The sequence below is a fragment of the Carex rostrata genome, chromosome 32 (genome assembly GCF_964058835.1).
Source record: "Carex rostrata chromosome 32, lpCarRost1.2, whole genome shotgun sequence".
Taxonomy (NCBI): Eukaryota; Viridiplantae; Streptophyta; class Magnoliopsida; order Poales; family Cyperaceae; genus Carex; species Carex rostrata.
Window position 1 is genome coordinate 3,802,757 of NC_135949.1, and position 18,400 is coordinate 3,821,156.

At 34.7% G+C, this 18,400-nt stretch overlaps 2 protein-coding genes across 2 annotated transcripts; one reads left to right on the forward strand and one right to left on the reverse strand.

Annotated features, from left to right (window-relative positions):
• Nucleotides 1–7,267: 7,267 nt before the first annotated feature.
• Nucleotides 7,268–13,083, reverse strand: LOC144547710 (putative disease resistance protein RGA3). Its single transcript, XM_078296411.1, has 3 exons — nucleotides 12,632–13,083; nucleotides 7,713–10,997; nucleotides 7,268–7,497 (listed from the first exon to the last, which is right to left on the reverse strand). The coding sequence occupies exons 1-3, from the start codon at nucleotides 13,001–13,003 to the stop codon at nucleotides 7,483–7,485; spliced, it is 3,672 nt and encodes a 1,223-aa protein (XP_078152537.1). The 5' UTR covers nucleotides 13,004–13,083; the 3' UTR covers nucleotides 7,268–7,482.
• A 795-nt stretch (nucleotides 13,084–13,878) lies between these two features.
• Nucleotides 13,879–14,755, forward strand: LOC144548115 (UDP-glycosyltransferase 74E2-like). Its single transcript, XM_078296809.1, has one exon. It carries the CDS (start codon nucleotides 13,927–13,929, stop codon nucleotides 14,548–14,550), a length of 624 nt encoding a protein of 207 aa, XP_078152935.1. The 5' UTR covers nucleotides 13,879–13,926; the 3' UTR covers nucleotides 14,551–14,755.
• Nucleotides 14,756–18,400: the final 3,645 nt, after the last annotated feature.

The window sequence follows — 18,400 nt, forward strand, 5'->3', positions numbered from 1 at the left end:
GTTCAAATTTCAAATCCAAACCATTCAAATCAATGTACTTTATGAGTGATGCATGTATAGAGATTTTTATTTTTATCCAAACCATTTCAAATCTGATTTTTTATTTTTTGCTTTTTTCAAATGGCCGAGGTAATTTTTGAGTGATGATATCTCACGATCTATTTAGAGATTTTGTATGAAACTTCACAGTCTTGTTCTACGATGTCAAGACTACATGTCGGTCAATTTTCATGATCTTTGAAGATGTTTTCCTATGTTAACCAAATATGCAAAGTTGAACTCAGAAGTACTCCTTCAGCAGTTCGGGCAATTTTGAGTGATGATATCTCAAGATCTGTTTAGATATTTTGTATGAAACTTCACAATCTTATTCTACGATGTCAAGACTACATGTCGGTCAATTTTCATGGTTTTTGAAGATGTTTTCCTATGTTAACCAGAGATGCAAAGTTGGACTCAAAAGCACTCCTTCAACAATTCGAGTAATTTTTGAGTGATGATATATCACGATCTGTTTAGAGATTTTGTATGAAACTTCAGACTTGTTCTACAATGTCAAGACTACATGTCAGTCAATTTTTATAATTTTTGAAGATGTTTTTCTATGATAACCAAAGATGTAAAATTGGACTCAAAAGCACTCCTTCAGCAGTTCGAACAAATTTTGAGAGATGATATCTCATGATCTGTTTGGCGATTTTAAATAAAACTTCACAGTCTTGTTCTACAATGTCAAGACTACATGTTGGTCAATTTCCATGATTTTTAAAGATATTTTCCTATGTTAACCAGAGATGCAGAGTTGGACTCAAAAGCATTTCTTCAGCAGTTCGGGCAATTAATTTTGGAGTTATGATATCTCACGATCTGTTTGGAGATTTTGTATGAAACTTCACAGTCTTGTTCTACGATATCAAGACTACATGTCGGTCAATTTTCATGATTTTTGAAGATGTTTTTCTATGATAACCAGAGATGCAAAGTTGGACTCAAAAGCACTCTTTCAGCAGTTTGGGCAATTTTTGGGAGATGATATCTCACGATCTGTTTGGAGATTTTAAGTAAAACTTTACGGTCTTGTTCTACGATGTCAAGACTACATGTTATCATCTCCAAAACCCGGTGCAGTATGATAGGTGGTGGCGGTGAGAGACTCGTTGGGTTGTGCTCCTTGTGCACCTGACATTGATCTTTTTTTTTGTAACCTGCAAAACTGATACTGATAGAAAAATAGAAATAGCAAGTACTGAAACCTCAACTGTTGAACTAGAGTAAGATTTGATTTGTAGAAATCGAACGAAAGAAAATTGGGAAATATTTTATATGAAGAAGCTACTAGCTAAGGGATGATTGGGGGCAATCCAACACGTGGGAGAGTTGGCTGACACGTGTCTGTCAGATTTAAGGATGAAGAAACGCGTGTGATTATAATTGTAATTGTAATAGCAAAGCACTCTGTTTGGGCCCTGACGCTTCATCTTGGGCCTATAATAAAAAATGTATTTTGTTTCAATTTTAAAAATTGAGGGCCGACAGAAAAATTTGTGATGATCGTTCTACTTGGTACAATAGAAAATTATCAAAGAAAACAGCTAATTACATCTAATCAGACATAGTTCAAATTATATAATTTGTATTATTTAGAAGAAAATATTATTTGATAAAACAGCGAGTTGGAATAATATAACATTATACCATACTGTGATATAATAACAGTAGTAGTAATATAATTTGTATCATTGTGCTCTATTAATTTCAAAAAAGACGAACAAGAGCACACATTTTCAGAGCAAAGCTAGGGTGTGATGTGCTCACCAAGAGAGTTTGGTGAGCACAACTCTAAAAGTATATCGGATAGATTTCAAATTTCGAATCCAAACCGTTCAAATTCATGTATTTTATGAGTGATGCATGTAGATGCAAAATTATAAAAGTTTCGAGTTTATTTGCTACAAGATCAGTCGGTCAAAGAAATGAATATTTTATAAGTTGATTTATAATTTTTTTTATATATTCATTTTTTATCATTTCTTTGACCGCTTGACATTGTTGCAAATAAACTCGAAACTTTCAAAATTTTGCATATGTATGCATCATTCATGAAGTACATGAATTTGAACGGTTTAGATTCGAAATTTGAAATCCATTCAATATACTTTTAGAGTTGTACTCGTCAAACTCTTTTGGTGAGCACATCCCATCCTAGCTTTGCTCCACATTTCCGCTCCGCTTCTCTCGAACAATTTAGACCATAAATCGGAAATGCATCAAAAATCGAGTCTAAAACGAGACTTTTTTGTTTGGATCCATCTATTTGTCATTGTTGTTCGAAATTGACCAAAATCTTATAACATTCTTTTAGGTAAACACATAAGAAATCCGTTAATTTGTGAAAAAGCCCAATTTCTGATGTTGATTCAGAAAAGCCCAATTTCTGATGTTCAATTCAGGAAAGCCCAATTGAAGTGATTGATCAAAGGCCTGATCAGCCTGTGTCCTGTCACTGTCATTCAGACAAGTTCACAAATCAAATGCTCTTTTCCTCTTCGCTAATCATATTCACAAGTTCACATATCCATTTTCTCTAGCCGGTCGGTTACAGCGCAAATTCACAAATTCATAAATAATGCTCCTTTTTTAGCGGATCTTTTTTTTTTTTGAAGGTCAGGGGCAAGATGCCCTCCGACATTTGTTGTATTAAAATAAGATAAAGTGTAATATTTACAAGGTCACCTCAGCTCATCATATTACATATTACATAGTCCACATAGCTACCTATTTGGACTAAGATGCTGCTAATAATATACAAAATCTTCTCACAAAATATCACCCCCTCTAGAAAGGGAGGAGAAAGCTTAACTTGTCAATAGTTATATTTAGTGCACCTCTTTTCTACTATATAATCGAGACACACACGTTGCCTTCTTCCTAACTTATTACATTGCATACATAGATAACAAGAGGAAACTTTGTGGTATAGCCAATACCGGCAACACTGAGATTAGGTTTTCCATCATCTGCTCCGGCACCAAAGACGGGCCCACCCAAGCCAGCCGCATCCTTGACCTTATCCTCCAACTTGTTGACCGGCACCCCCGGCTCGTCCTTGTCAGACCTTATGGCCATTCTCGGTGGATCTTCTGTGGCAACACCCGGCGCATTATGGTGGTGGTGAAAGACCCCTTGGGTTGTGCTCCTTGTGCACCTGACATTAATCGATCTTTTTTTTCTTTTTTTTCTTTTAATTGCAAAACTGATATTGATGGAAAAATAGAAATAGCAAGTACTGAACTAGAGTGAGACATGGTTTGTAAAATCGAAGATTAAAATGGGTTGAAATAGAAACAAATGGGTTGAAATAGAAATTTTGAGTTTTTCGATTTTATTTCCAACAGACTAGCAATAAAATCAACAAAAAAAAAAAAAATCAGAAATCGTCTGCAACACAATATGAATTTATTAAAGAAATCAAGTGAAACTAGGGGTGTAAACGGATACGAATAATCTGCTCCATATTCGCTCCGTATCCGGAGATTATCTGTATTCGGATTAAACGGATACGGATAATTTCATGAAGATGAATATTTGAATCTGTATCCACAATTATCCGGATCCGAATTAAATTACTCCCAATCAGCTTTAACTTTACTGCTCCGGATAAAAGTTGTTACATATTATCTCATATTCATTTTAGTCTTGATTGTGGTATAAATGATAATACAATATGATTTTCAATTTAATCTCTTTTTTGCTAGTGATGGTGCTATAATAACACAATTTTCTTTTCTTTTTATCTCCATTTCTTTATTATTCATTCTTCATTCTTTTCCATTCAAGACTTTAGTCCGTGAATATAGTATGATTTTAGTCTCTGCTAAATTAGTTTTAGTCATTATTTCAAGACAACAACAAGTCACTTTTTTTGTATCTTAAAGTGCATGACTTGGTTATCCGACAATTATTCGTTTCGTTTGTGTTGTGTTTGTGTTGGGTGCAATATGTGTATGTTCCTTTATATACTTAATTTATCAAGATTAAACAATGCACATATTTATATAATTTTGATGATGACTTCTGTTCATTTATATATGCGCCTGTGTGAATGAGAAAGATATATATCAGCATAAGAAAGAAATTAGACTGTATTAAACAAATTATACATAGTCATATGTTTGTTTTTCTTTTATTATTTCTAATGCAACACTTGAACCAATTAAAATTAACATTAATAATTCATGATTAATTCGGTTTGTCCGGTCAAAAGTTAGGTGTGGAACTCCGATAAAACAAACTTTTACTATTCATAAGTCATAACTATTACTTTTGTTGTTGTCTTAATTTTTATTTTGTTCTATTTATATTTTTTTTTCCAAATTAACCTCTAATTTTAGATATTTCAATAACATATCTAAATTAAATAATATGATTATTTTAAAATATGTCTCGAAATTATTTTTTATTTAAAATTATTTCACTTATCTTGCGGTGGTTCGAGTCTCAGTTCAGTGAGAGTACAATTGAACTAGTGGTGGTTCGAGTCCCCCTAGTGAGACGCCAATAGCTAGGGTGATTCGAGTCCCCCTGGTGAGGCAAACAAGATATAGCGGTGGTTCGAGTCCTCATCTAGTGGCACGACCAAGATCTAGTAGAGGTTGAGTCTCCCTGGTGAGACAGTTAAAAACTGAAAAGATAAATAAAGAAGTGTGTGTGTGTGTTTTAAATATGCATTAGTAAGATAGCATGTGAGGATATAATTTTAATATCTTGTTTGTGTTAATAAGTGAATTTGATAAACTCCGGGACTGGAACTAAATCCCGTAGTGAGAGACTATTCAATCTCTCACCCATTCTACTTTTACGTGTGTTCCAGAAAATGATGAGGCCGGAAATGAGGACGAATAGAAGGGATGTGGATCGGAAGGCCAACAAGCGGAGGTAATGAAGAAGAGACGCCTAAGCAAAGATCATGAGTAAGAGCAAGCGGAATTATCCATGTTTTGATTAAATGTCATTTATGGTCATTTTTAATTTTGTATGTTTATTTTCAGTAAATTTGATACACTTGAACAGGCATGGTTGTTGTCGTATTTTCAACCATATCTATCGTGATCATTGTTGTAAGTCTTTTATATTGCAAAATTACTGTGATATTTATGGATGTTATTGATAATGTATGTGATATGCATACGTCTTACGTGTAAATAATACGTGGCGGGTTGTCTCGGGGTGTAATATTTAATATATACAAATGATGCTGAGGTGTGTTTTTTCTGAACTTATTAATGATGTATATGAATTTATATTAACTATATATTGCTTTTGAGGGTGATACTTGTTGCTAGCATAATCAGATGGTTGGTGCATGGTATTCAAATGCAGTAGGATTTAATTTGAAGAATTTTTTTTATTATACCGGGATTGTGTGGAAATCTCACAAAGAATCAAGTAACAAAATACGAGTCAAAGAGGAAGGAAATGTAGGAGGGCTATAATCGAAAATATAAATTTTAATGTGTGCTAAGTGCAAGGACAAACAAAAAAATATTGAAAGAGTTAAGGGTAAATATAATGTATTGAAGTTTTGAGGGTACACAAGAAATTGACCCATTTTCAAAATATTACTTAGCTAAAAAAAAGGATGCACACATATCACTTATATCTTTTGTATTCTCTGCATGCTTTGATCATATTGAACAACTGATAAAAAAAAATTCGAAATGAAGAACTACAAATAAAAGAAATAAACTTCTAATTTTTTTAATTAGTATCAAATACTCTATGTATCAATAAATTTTGTTCAAATCTAATAAAAATAATAAAGCATAGCTATGTACAAAATTATGTAGGTAAAACAAAGAATAGGAATAAATTTTGCTGGCTAGCAAACGGAGATTATTTTACTATTTTATCAGTGTAATATAAAAAAAATGTAATTATTGTGAAAATATGTTCTTTCCTATAATATGATGGAATATCATAGCACAAAAATATTTATTATTTTTTATATTCAATATATATAACACAATTACATGTATTTTAAGGGCCTAATTAATTCACAAAAAAATTTGACTACTGTAATAGTTGAATGAAACATATCTCCTATTCTAAAGAAAATTTATCCTGCCTATATTAATTGAAATCTCATGGCAGGCTATCTATTGTCCTGCCTATATTAATTGAAATCTCATGGAATCATATGTTCATTAATTGGTGTTATATAAGGTCAGTTTAGTCATTTTTTTGCAAATTTAAAATGTTTGTTTTTAATTGACAGAAAGCTCCCATGCATTCAATTGTCAAAGGATTTGTCACTTGGGTTATCGAAAATCCAATATAGGTAAAGCCCAAATGAACAATTTAACTTTGTTAATTTTGTGTTCTTATACTTGACAGTGTATAATTTTTTGTTTTCTTCATTGAAAATGATCGTCTTCATATGTTTTCTTCCTTGAAAAGGCTCATGTTAATATTAATTGACAATTGTAAAGCACAAAACAAAAATATTGCAATCATTTTTCCCCAAGGGAAGATGTTGGACTCACAATGATTTTGTCACCCAATAGAAACCTAAGGTTGTAGCTAGCAATATTTTCTTAGAATATTTGGCGAACAAATTTTAATTTGAAAGAAAGTTAGACAGACATCTCGTAAAAGATGGAAAAAATGCTTTTATGTGGAATCAAATGTTTTTATTGGAAAAAAAATTGAAATAATTTTATTTGAAAATGTTTTTATATGGAAACAAATGTAATTTGGTAAAGCACCAGCTATTTCAATATATAACACTAATATAGGACACATCTTGGAAAAGATAATAACCAAAACAAACAATCTCATTTGATTAGCACTAATTGTTAGTCTGAAAGATATTTGAGGAGACTCTCACCATATGTAGGATTAGATTATTTTCCTTTTCTTTTCCAATTTGATTGTTGTGATTGGCCTATAGATGTTGCCACTGTAGGATAGGCAACCATGTTCTAAATTGTGTAATATCTTTCGTGGTAGGGGTTGTTCTACAAAAATGTAGAAATGGTGCAGCCAAAACTACAAACTTGAGAAGTTGCTATAGATAAGATGTGAAAATTGTGGAGTGCGATAACAAAAACTGGACCAAAGATTTGTTTTCCACTCAAAAAGGACTGGCTTAGTAGGTTTTGTTCCTTCAAAAGGTTCGTTTTAATTAATACTGTTAATTACCATACACTACACAAATATATTGGCTAAAGAAAAGAAAAATAGTAGAGATAAGGATAACGACAAAAAATTGGGTAATACAAAAATTGACTTAATCATTCTTTAATAGGCGAATATTTGAAGAAAAAGTAAGTAGAGAAAAAAAAATCAATGAAAATGAATCCCCATGAGAAAAGGAAATTATTTGTGTATTACAAAACATATAATAAATAAAATAGTAAATTTATTTCTATCAAGGGTCTTCGAGGAGACTCCTAAATGTTTCTTGTGGGGCAAAGCAAGACATCATCGAATAGATCGCTGCAAAAAAAGTTGGACAAGAGCTTAATTTTGTAGCAGCAACAAACAAGTAATATAAATATGAAATGTTTATTTGTCGAAACAGGTAATTTTGTAGCTTGATTAGTCAACAAATCCTACCAATGCCTATGGTTACATAAAAGCAAAAAAGTTCAGTGGCCTAAAATCTAAATATTAAAATAATAATTATTATAATAATAGGAAAATTTATGAACCTGATTTGATTTATGTAGATCCCCAATTTCAATGTCAGTGCAACCGCAGTCAAGAACACGGACATAAGGAATGAATGGCTCTGTCACCCGCAATTTTAATGTCAGGGTAGTCTCAATTGGAATCAATCCATCTGGCAGAACACAGAGCAATTTACAGTGTTCGATTTCCAACCTTGCAAGTGTTAAAATGCTATGTCGGCCGATATGTGGCTTTCCATGAGAGGAATCACCAATTGGCTCAGTGGATTCCACCAACTGTAGTCCATCCATTGTTATTGATTTCAGGACTGTACACCAGGAAATTTTCAGTGTAGCCAACTTATCCAGATTCCCTAGTCCAGTAATCAACTCAAGGCAGTAACAATCAGAAATCATCAATTTCTCAAGTTGGGAGGACAGCTGCTCCAGCTGTAGAACTCGGAAACCGCGACAAGCACGAATGACGAGGTGCTTGAGAGTGTGAAGATTGTTGAATAGAAGAGATGCAATCTGGTCACATTTATCTAACAAGATTTTCAACCTTGTAAGTGTTGAAATGCTCTGTCGGCCGATATGTGGCTTTCCATGAGAGGAATCACTAATTGGCTCAGTAGATTCCACCAATTGTAGTCCATCCATTGTTATTGATTTCAGGACTTCACACCGGGAAATTTTTAGTATAGCCAACATATCTAGATTCCCTAGTCCAGTAATCAAATCAAGGCAGCGACAACCAGAAATCTTCAATTTCTCAAGCTGGGAGGACAACTGCTCTAGCTGTAGAACTCGGAAACCATGACAATCACGAATGACGAGGTGCTTGAGAGTGTGAAGATTGTTGAATGGAAGAGATTGAACCTTGTCACATTTATCTAACAAGATTTTCAACCTTGTAAGTGTTGAAATGCTCTGTCGGCCGATATGTGGCTTTCCATGAGAGGAATCACCAATTGGCTCAGTAGATTCCACCAATTGTAGTCCATCCATTATTATTGATTTTAGGACTTCACACTGGGAAATTTTTAATGTAGCCAACATATCCAGATTCCCTAGTCCAGTAATCAACTCAAGGCAACGACAACCAGAAATCTTCAATTTTTCAAGATGGGAGGACAGCTGCTCTAGCTGTAGAAATTGGAAACCATGACAATCACGAATGACAAGGTACTTGAGAGTGTGAAGATTGTTGAATGGAAGAGATTGAATCTTGTCACAGTTATCTAACAAGATTTCTTGAATTGATTGCAAGGAACATGGATCACATATCCATCCTGGCACTGTGGCAGAAGAATAAAATCCTACTCCAAGTTTTCTGAGGTTAGGATGTGGCTGGAGGGATTCTAACCAAGAAAAATCGGCATCATGGAAACCTATTTCTGGTATGAGCATTATTCCCAGCATTGATTTCAGAGGGTCAACCCAATCAGGATTACAGTTTATATAAAAAGCTTCAAGTTTGCACTTATTTCTCATGTTAGCACGCTGGACATCTTTTAAATTACTCACTCCATAAATAGTGAGATTTCCTTCAAGGTCCGTCATATCCTTTAACCAAGCTACATTTATAACGTTCACCCATGTTTTCATTGTCTTTATTGCTGGAAAATTAACAAGCCCACGCGGGAGATAATCCAATGAATTATATTGTTCAATAATTAAAGTTTGTAGATTGTAAAGGAGGCCAATGGATAATGGCAATGTTTCAAGATATGGACAGTTAATATCAAGATGAGCTAGATGTCTCAACTCGGAAATGGAATTAGGAATTCTTCTCAAATAATCCCCTTTCAATTCCAATACCCTGAGTGCTTCAAATTTTGTGAGGTTACATATTTGAAAATATATGGAACATTTTTTAGTACTTTCCGACAACCTTGAATTTAGATCCATTTCCTTGGTATTGTTTATACAATACTCGTGCTCTAAATCTCCATAGCATCCTCTTACATAGATAGAAAGGGTTCTTAAACCCACCAGATATTGTTGGAGAACTTGATTTACATATCCAGAGAAACCACCTACATATAAATGACATGCTTCTTGCGGAACGTTTTGCTTTTGAATATCAAGTGGTTGATTGATCTCCACCGAATAATGTTCATTCTCAGAATTAAGTCGAGCAAGATCATGGATTATATCATGCAACTTACAACGTTCTTCAGATCCACGTGAAAAATCATCAACAAAGGACCTCTGTTTTAACTCCTCATAATATTCAACACCAATATATGTGATTCTTCTTTTGCCCTTGGACTCAATGTAGCCATGAGAGATCCATAACTCTATCAAATGCATCTTTTCTAATATGTAATCTTTTGGGTACATTGAGCACAATAAAAAACACGGCTTAAGGTGGGCAGGTAGATGAGCATAACTAATCTGAAGTGCTGGGAATATATCATTTGATGGATTGGACTCCCAAAGATCATTTTCTAGAATCTCTATCCACCTTTCTTCATCTGTTTCATGCCTAAGGAGGCTTGCAATCGACTTCACGGCCAATGGCAACCCACCACACTTCCTCATAATATCCTTTCCCATATTTACCAAGTGTGGTGGCATAGTGTCACTTGTACCACAAAATGCATAATGCTGAAACAACTGCCAGCACGAATCTTCAGGCATGCTAGTTGGACTAAAACAGGTCGTTGTTTGCATGACATCTGCAACCTTTTTATTTCTTGTTGTCACGAGAATTCTAACCAGCTTTGCTTCTTTAAAGGGAACCTGGAACAACTCCCAAAGACTTTGATTCTCGTTCCACACGTCATCTAAAACAAGCAGTATTGTTTTTCCCTTCACAGAATTTGCAAGCTCCTCTTGTAATGAACTGCACTCACTCAAACCGTTCTTGGCTTTGGAATCGTTCTCGTCTTTGGAATCGTTCTTGTCTTTGGGGACTGATTCAATGATTGCTTTAGTGAGTCTCACAACATCAAATTCTTCAGAGACACATACCCACCCAAATAAATTAAAGCACTGGGTTACCCTCATCTCTTTGTAGACTAGTTGGGCAATGGTGGTTTTTCCGAGGCCACCTTTTCCAATAATTGAAATGACCAAAAATTGCTTTTCTTTTTCAGATAGTAACAAATTGATTACCTCCTCTATTTCATCATCTCTCCCAAAAATGCCTGCCTCATCTACCATGTGACCCGTTGGGGGTTGTAAAATTTTATTGTTCAGACGTCTCACCCCGTCACTCTCCCTTAAATGAAGAGCCTCACGATCATTCGCAATTTCGTCAAATCGACTTCTTATTTTTTTAAGCCGATCAATCATGCCATCAGGAATTTGCACAATGTGCTGTCCAAAAAGAAATGTATATATTATATAAGTATGCTAAAATTCATAATTTGTTAACTTAAAAATGATAATTAGATGAGAAATTTATTATATTATGTGACCACTCTGATGTTAGATTGGAAAAGCTGATAATATAACAAGTGACCATACATTCCAGTGGATTAATAGGGGTGAAAACGGAGCGGGTTCAGAGCGGATAATGCTGATACTATATCTGCATCCGTCAGATAATGAGCAGATACGAATATGAATACAGATAATAAACGGATATCAAAATTCAAAACCAAATCCGTCTTAAACGGATACGGATACGGAGCGGATAATTTACGAATACGGATTCGAATACGGATATGAAACAAATAATTGTCGGATAATTGAATTATTTAAACTTTAAGATACAAATATTAATTAACAAAATTCAAATATGAAAATGAATGAACAACTTAAGTTAGTTTATTTAAATTTGTAATTAAAATTTATGGAAATATCAAATTAAAATCAAAGATATAATTGAATGCCGGCTGGATTTAAAATGGAGACAATTATTAACAGAAATTTATATAAAAATATATATATATATTCAAAGCGAAGCTAGATGGCTAACTGCCTTTATAATAATATATATATATATGGCAGCAGCAGCCTTTTCCTCTAAAATTAAATAAACGAGTCAAAGACGTCAAGCTAGTCAAAGCCTTGCTCGAAGTACGAGCCTCATAAAGCAGCGAAATAGATGCGCTGGCTAGGTCTGTTGTCCGGATGCTTCAGATATAGCTTTAGTTCCACAATCATAACGGAAAATAAATATGGTTAATATATAAGCCTTGTCCGATTTGTAATCGTTATGCACTAAGATATCGGAGATAGAATGGGTTGGAAAATTTGATTCGGATACATGCAGTTATCCGATCCGTTTAAGCACCTCTATCTGTATCTAGGGGTAGCAACAAATCTTGTGGACCGCTCATGACTTGCAATTTAACTTGTTTGTTAATAACTCATTCGTTAATGGACTCAATTCAAAATTAACAAGTTTGAGCTGGGATCTATCTCACTGGCAAGCCAGGTCGGTTCAAATATGAATTTGTGAAATGATATAAATTTACGCGAATTTAGTATATATAAATTTATTTTGAAAACTATGTTGGTATGAAATTAAAGATTTAGTATTTTAGTACGTATGAATTTAATTATAAACTTAATTTATGGTAGTTAACTTTTTATTACATTATCTAATACATCTGGACTTTCAGTCCACGAGCTTTTGCAAGCTGGCTCGGCTTGTTTATTGTCAAAAAACGAGGCACGAGCCACTTTTTCAGCTTGAATTCGAATGTTGGTTCGCTCATGACTCGCTCGTTATTAAAATGAGCGAGCTATGAGCTTGGTCTAGCTCGGACCGAGCCAGCTCATTGCCAGCGCTATCCGTATCCGGATACTATTTCTCTCATCAAAGAATTATCCAGATCCTTATCCAGTCGACTCCATTTTCACCCATAGGTGGATACCAATCTAGCTAAAAAATAAATAAAAAATTGAAGCATCCTCTATTAAGTTTTAGTACCACACAAGAAGAATAATAACACTTGCACAAGTAAGATAATTTTTAATATCTATATGCATGAGGTACTAACCTCCATCTTCTCTGTCTTGTGAGAACCTGGAGCTTCAAAAGCCTTTCTTGCCTCTAGTTGGACACGGGTGACCTCATACCGGTACTCGCTGAGCACATCCTCGGCATTATAAGCGACCTTCTTCAGCTCCTTGAGCCATAGCTTTACAGAACGGTCTCTGATCTCCCTCTCCTCAGCATCGTACAGTGTGGCCTTGATCCGCTCCAGAGTTCGCATCAGCCTCTCCAGATCCTCCTCAAAAGCTCGAGCACGTCCCCTTTCGGAGTTATTAGAATTTGAGGAAGAGGAAGAAGGAGCCAGCACAGAGGCTCTAATTGAGGGGAGCAAATTGGTGGCTAGAGAGAGCACAGAGGTTATCAAATACCCTGCCATTTTGCTCTGTAGATTTCTTTGAAGAGGCTATTAGGAAAGAACCTTAGATCTGAGTGGTGAATGTGAGAAATGTGTGTAGAGTAAAGAGCACCAGAATTTTGAGTTCTGAGAAGAAGTGGTGTGGAGAAAACTTTGACCATAGAAAATTCATCCTAACCAAGGGGAAGAGGTATTAGTCGCCACCATAGAAATTTGGTATTATCGCTTATTAGTCGCGACCATAGAAAATTCATCCTAACCAAGATAATTCGGTATTATCACTTGTTAGTGGAGACCATAGAAATAATTGACAGCGAACCAAGGGGAAGCCTGGAAGAGTTAATTGCCTTCTGTTAGAATTAAAATTGGTTATTTACTTTCAATCAGATGAGGTTTTTAATTGAAGAGGTCATGCGGTCTTTGGCTTAATTATTTATTCTTATTATTATTTTTAAATCTAATAGGTGTACTATTATGTGTTGAAACTTTAAATAAAAAAGGAACTGAAAAACAGAAATAATAATTTTCGTTTGAGCCTCAAGTTCACAAGTATTATAAATAGATATATAAAAAAAGAGATATATATCTAATGATTAAAACAATGGGTTGAAATATAAATTTTGAGTTTTTCGATTTTATTTCCAACAGACTAGATATAGCAATATATCAACAAAATATTCAGAAATCGTCTGCAACACAATATGAATTTATTGAAGAAATCAAGTGAAACTTATCTTTACTTGATTGTACCAGCTGTGAGGAGGAGAAATTGTGCTCTTCAAATAATTGCTTAAAAATTGAAAAGTCAGCAATGAGTTGGCTACAAAGCAATATTCAATGAAAAGTCAGCAATGAATTCTAAATTGCTTGACTTATTATTGAATTGCTTCATCTGTTTTGCTTCACAAAAACAATGTCATGTATAATTTCAAGAAGCACAGTACATGGAGTCAAAATGGCGCGGTAAAACAATAGGGCCAACTGTACCGTCTTCGTACCTCTACAACCACCTCCCGTCTGACACATCGTATGGTTTCCACCTCTACACACCAACCATAACCCCTTGCATTGCATGGCTCGACTCAAAACCACCGCAATCGGTTGTGTATACCTCCTTTGGTAGCATGGCCTGCCTAGACCCGGCCCAGATGGAGGAACTGGCATATGGACTCCACGACTGTGGAAAGCCGTTTTTGTGGGTCGTCAGGTCAGTAGAAGCCGACAAAATACCCGAAAATTTTGCTGAGAAAGTGAAAGATAGAGGGGTTATAGTCTCTTGGAGCCCGCAACTAGAGGTGTTGGCGCATCAAGCAGTGGGGTGCTTCTTTTCACATTGCGGTTGGAATTCAACTGTAGAGGCACTCGTGCTAGGCGTGCCAATGGTGGGGATGCCTCTGTGGACAGATCAACCGATGAATGCGAAATATGTTGAAGGGGTTTGGGAGGTTGGAAAACGGGTTAAACCGAAGAGTGGCGGGTTGGTGAAGAGAGAAGAGATTGTAAGGTGCTTAAGTGAGGTCATGGAAGGAGAGAGGTGTGAGGAGTATAGGAGGAATGCAAAGAAATAGAGAGCGAAGGCTCAAGAGGCAATGAGAGAAGACGGAAGCTCTTATAAAAATATTGTTGAATTTGCGGCTAAGTACAGGGCCAACTGATACTACATTACATGTGCACATTATAGACTGGAATTTACTGGTATCGAGCCATGCCTCGATCATTTACTCTCATTCCTCACCTATTTATGTTATTGTTTTCATGTTTGTATCTTGTTCATATTTGGTGTTGAATCACCTTTTCAATGTCTGTGAAGAAAATGGCCAAGGACAAACAAGCATTTCTCAATATATAAAGCATATATTTCATCAAAAAAAGTGTTGCCTATTTTGTGATTGTGGCTAGACTGATTTAAAATTGTTCAATTAAGGTTACCGTCAGTAACACTATCAGGAGTATTTTATGAGAATAATCACAAAAAACATGTATTCAACCAGGAATACCTAACCTCCTTTTCAAAATATTTTGTAAAATTAATGTTCTTCGCTGCCAGTGACAAGCAAATATATAAAATTATAAATCCAATATGCTCTCTACTCAAAGGAAATTTAATTCATTAATTATACCATGTAAAAGAAGGCAAAACAAAGTTGGGATAGTCATCAAACTTGGTACATAGAGAATGCACGGCATCAGGTCTGGCCGTTTCACCAAAAGAACCAAGACCCAATTCATCAGCATGTATGCCTCCAGTGATAAATGCTGATTGAATGTTTGCTCTATTTGATCCTTTTATGTCATGGTGCAGAGAATCACCTACTGTTATGCATTCCTTCGGGTCAATACCTGTTAACCCTATTGCTGATTCATATATCACCTAAAATGAAACAAAAGATATGTATGAGAACCCAAACTGAAACACGGGTAGAACACAAGTATAATACCTTATCAGGCTTTCCCATCCATCTCACATCTCCGCCCAGTTTCTCGTACTTAGCCCCTAGAGTACCTGACCAATGCCAATCACCTTATTTGTTAGTACGAGTGAGGCTACGATATTATGCATAGCGCACACCAGTCTGTACTATGGCTCCATATCTCCATTTTCAAAGTCCAAACGGTCGATCCGAACTGCTCAGCATGACCTCTATATGAAAATGAACTTGAGGACCAAATTTTACATTTTTAAGAAACTTTTTTTACAATTTTTTTTAGATAGCTAGGAAATCACTTGATCTAAAGATTCTAGAATTTATATGCATGAGGTAATAGAAATTTTGATTTTAGATTCAGACCGTCCGATCCGCTTTATTAAAGGGGCCCGTGCATTCCACCTTGGGCCAGATTGACCCGGATTCTGATTAGAGATCTAAACTCAAATATTATGCTACCTCAGAGGATTCGGACTCAAGATTCTTGACCATTAAAATTTAGTGATTTTCTACCTATCTAAAAAAATAGTATAAAAAATCTAAAAAAAATCTAAATTTAATAACCAGGTATATTTTCATATGGAGATCGTGTTGAGCAGTTTCGATCGACCGTTTGAAATCAAAAAACAGATATATGCACGCATATGACATATCACTTGAACTACAAACAAAAGAAATAAGCTTCTAATTTTTTTAATTAGTATCAAATACTCTATGTATCAATAAATTTTGTTCAAATCTAATAAAAATAATAAAGCATAGCTATGTACAAAATTATGTAGGTAAAACAAAGAATAAGAATAAATTTTGCTGGCTAGCAAATGAAGATTATTTTACTATTTTATAAGTGTAATATAAAAAAAATTGTAATTATTGTGAAAATATGTTCTTTCCTATAATATGATGGAATATCATAGCACAAAAATATGTATTACTTTTTTCTATTCAATATAACACAATTACATGTAATAGTTGAATGAAACATATCTCATACTCTAAAGAAAATGTATCTCAAATCGGTATATGCATGTCTAATGAAATATACACCTTTAAAATATAGATATACTAATGAATGCGCTACTTAAATACTAGAAGTTATATAATTTCAAGGGCTTTGTGAAGAAGTGCATACCTTTTAGCATTTAAAATTTTATTGCAAGCTGCATTATTATTATGCTGCGGATGAGTAATCAACTAAATATCAACTTCAACGCGAATAGTTGTAGAAATGCAGCCACAAACTGATCCCAGTTGCTGTAGGAGTGCAGAAACTACATGGGACCCACTAGTTCTCGCTTCTCAATTTTTAGTTTCCCATGACGGTATCGTACAAGATTTATGTAGTGATGAACTTTTTGACCCGGTTTCTCTCTACATTTCACCCGCAACATATTTCTTGTGCAAAGATTAAATCACAGAAGATCTTTGCTCCAAAATCACAATGAGTAAATTCAGACAGCGTGTTGATGGACTGGGCTCAAGAGATTACATAGTAGGAATACATAAATACAGTATTTTTATTTATAAATAATATGAAAATTAATACAGGGTAATGGATTAATTGTATAGAAAATTTGCTTTAACAGGAGGAGCCAAGAATACCCGATTTTTTTTAAAATATCCATTAAAAAAATTAATTTAATAAAAATAACCAGATCTGAACTGAAATTTTAAAAATACCCAAATCGCGGATTTTTTCCGCGACCCAGAATTTTTATTCCGGGCCGCGGAAAAAATTCGCGCCCCGAAATTTTTTTATTTTTTATTTTTTATTTTTTATTCCGAGCGCTGATATTTTCCGCGGCCCGGATTTTTAAATTTTTTTTTTTTTTTTTATAGAGTTTGGAGAAAAAAAAATATTGTTTTTTTGGCCCAACTTTGCACCTCTGGTTAACATATCAGAACACCTTCAAAAATAATGAAAATTTACCGACATGCATTCTTAACTTCATAGAATAAGACTGTAAAGTTTCATACAAAATCTCAAAACAGATCGTGAGATATCAGTTCTCAAAAATTGCCCGAACTGCTGAAGGAGTGCTTCTGAGCCCAACTTTGCACCTCCGATTAACATAGAAAAACACCTACAAAAATCATGAAAATTTACCTACATGCATTTTTGACTTCATAAAACAAGACTGTGAAGTTTCATACAAAATCTCAAAACAGATCGTGAGATATCGGCTCTCAAAAATTGCCCGAACTGCTGAGGGAGTGCTTCTGAGCCCAAATAACATACCAAAACACCTTCCAAAATCATGAAAATTTACCGACATGCATTCTTGACTTCATAAAACAAGACTGTGAAGTTTCATACAAAATCTCAAAACAGATCGTGAGATATCGGCTCTCAAAAATTGCCCGAACTGCTGAAGGAGTGCTTCTGAGCCCAAGTTTGCACCTCTGATTAACATACCAAAACACATTCAAAAATCATGAAAATTTACCTACATGCATTCTTGAATTCATAAAATAACACTATGAAGTTTCGTACAAAAGCTCAAAACAGATCGTGAGATATCGGCTCTCAAAAATTGCCCGAACTACTGAATGAGTGCTTCTGAGCCCAACTTTGCATCTCTGGTTAACATGTCAAAAAACCTTCAAAAATCATGACAATTTACCGACATGCATTCTTGGCCATTATTTGCATTATTTGAGATTCGAATCTAAAAAGTTCACGAATCAATTTCGAACAAACTATATATATCCAGTTTGAGTTTGAGTTTGAATAAGATTGAAAACAAATTGTTTTGGTATGTTAATTAGAGGTGCAAAGTTGGGCTCAGAAGCACTCCTTCAGCAGTTCGGTCAAATTTTGAGAGTCGATATCTCACGATCTATTTTGATATTTTGTATAAAACTGCACAATCTTGTTTTATGAAGTCAAAAATACATGTCGGTAAATTTTCATGATTTTTGAAGGTGTTTTGGTATGTTAATCAGAGGTGCAAAGTTGGGCTCAGAAGCACTCCTTCAGCAGTTCGGGCAA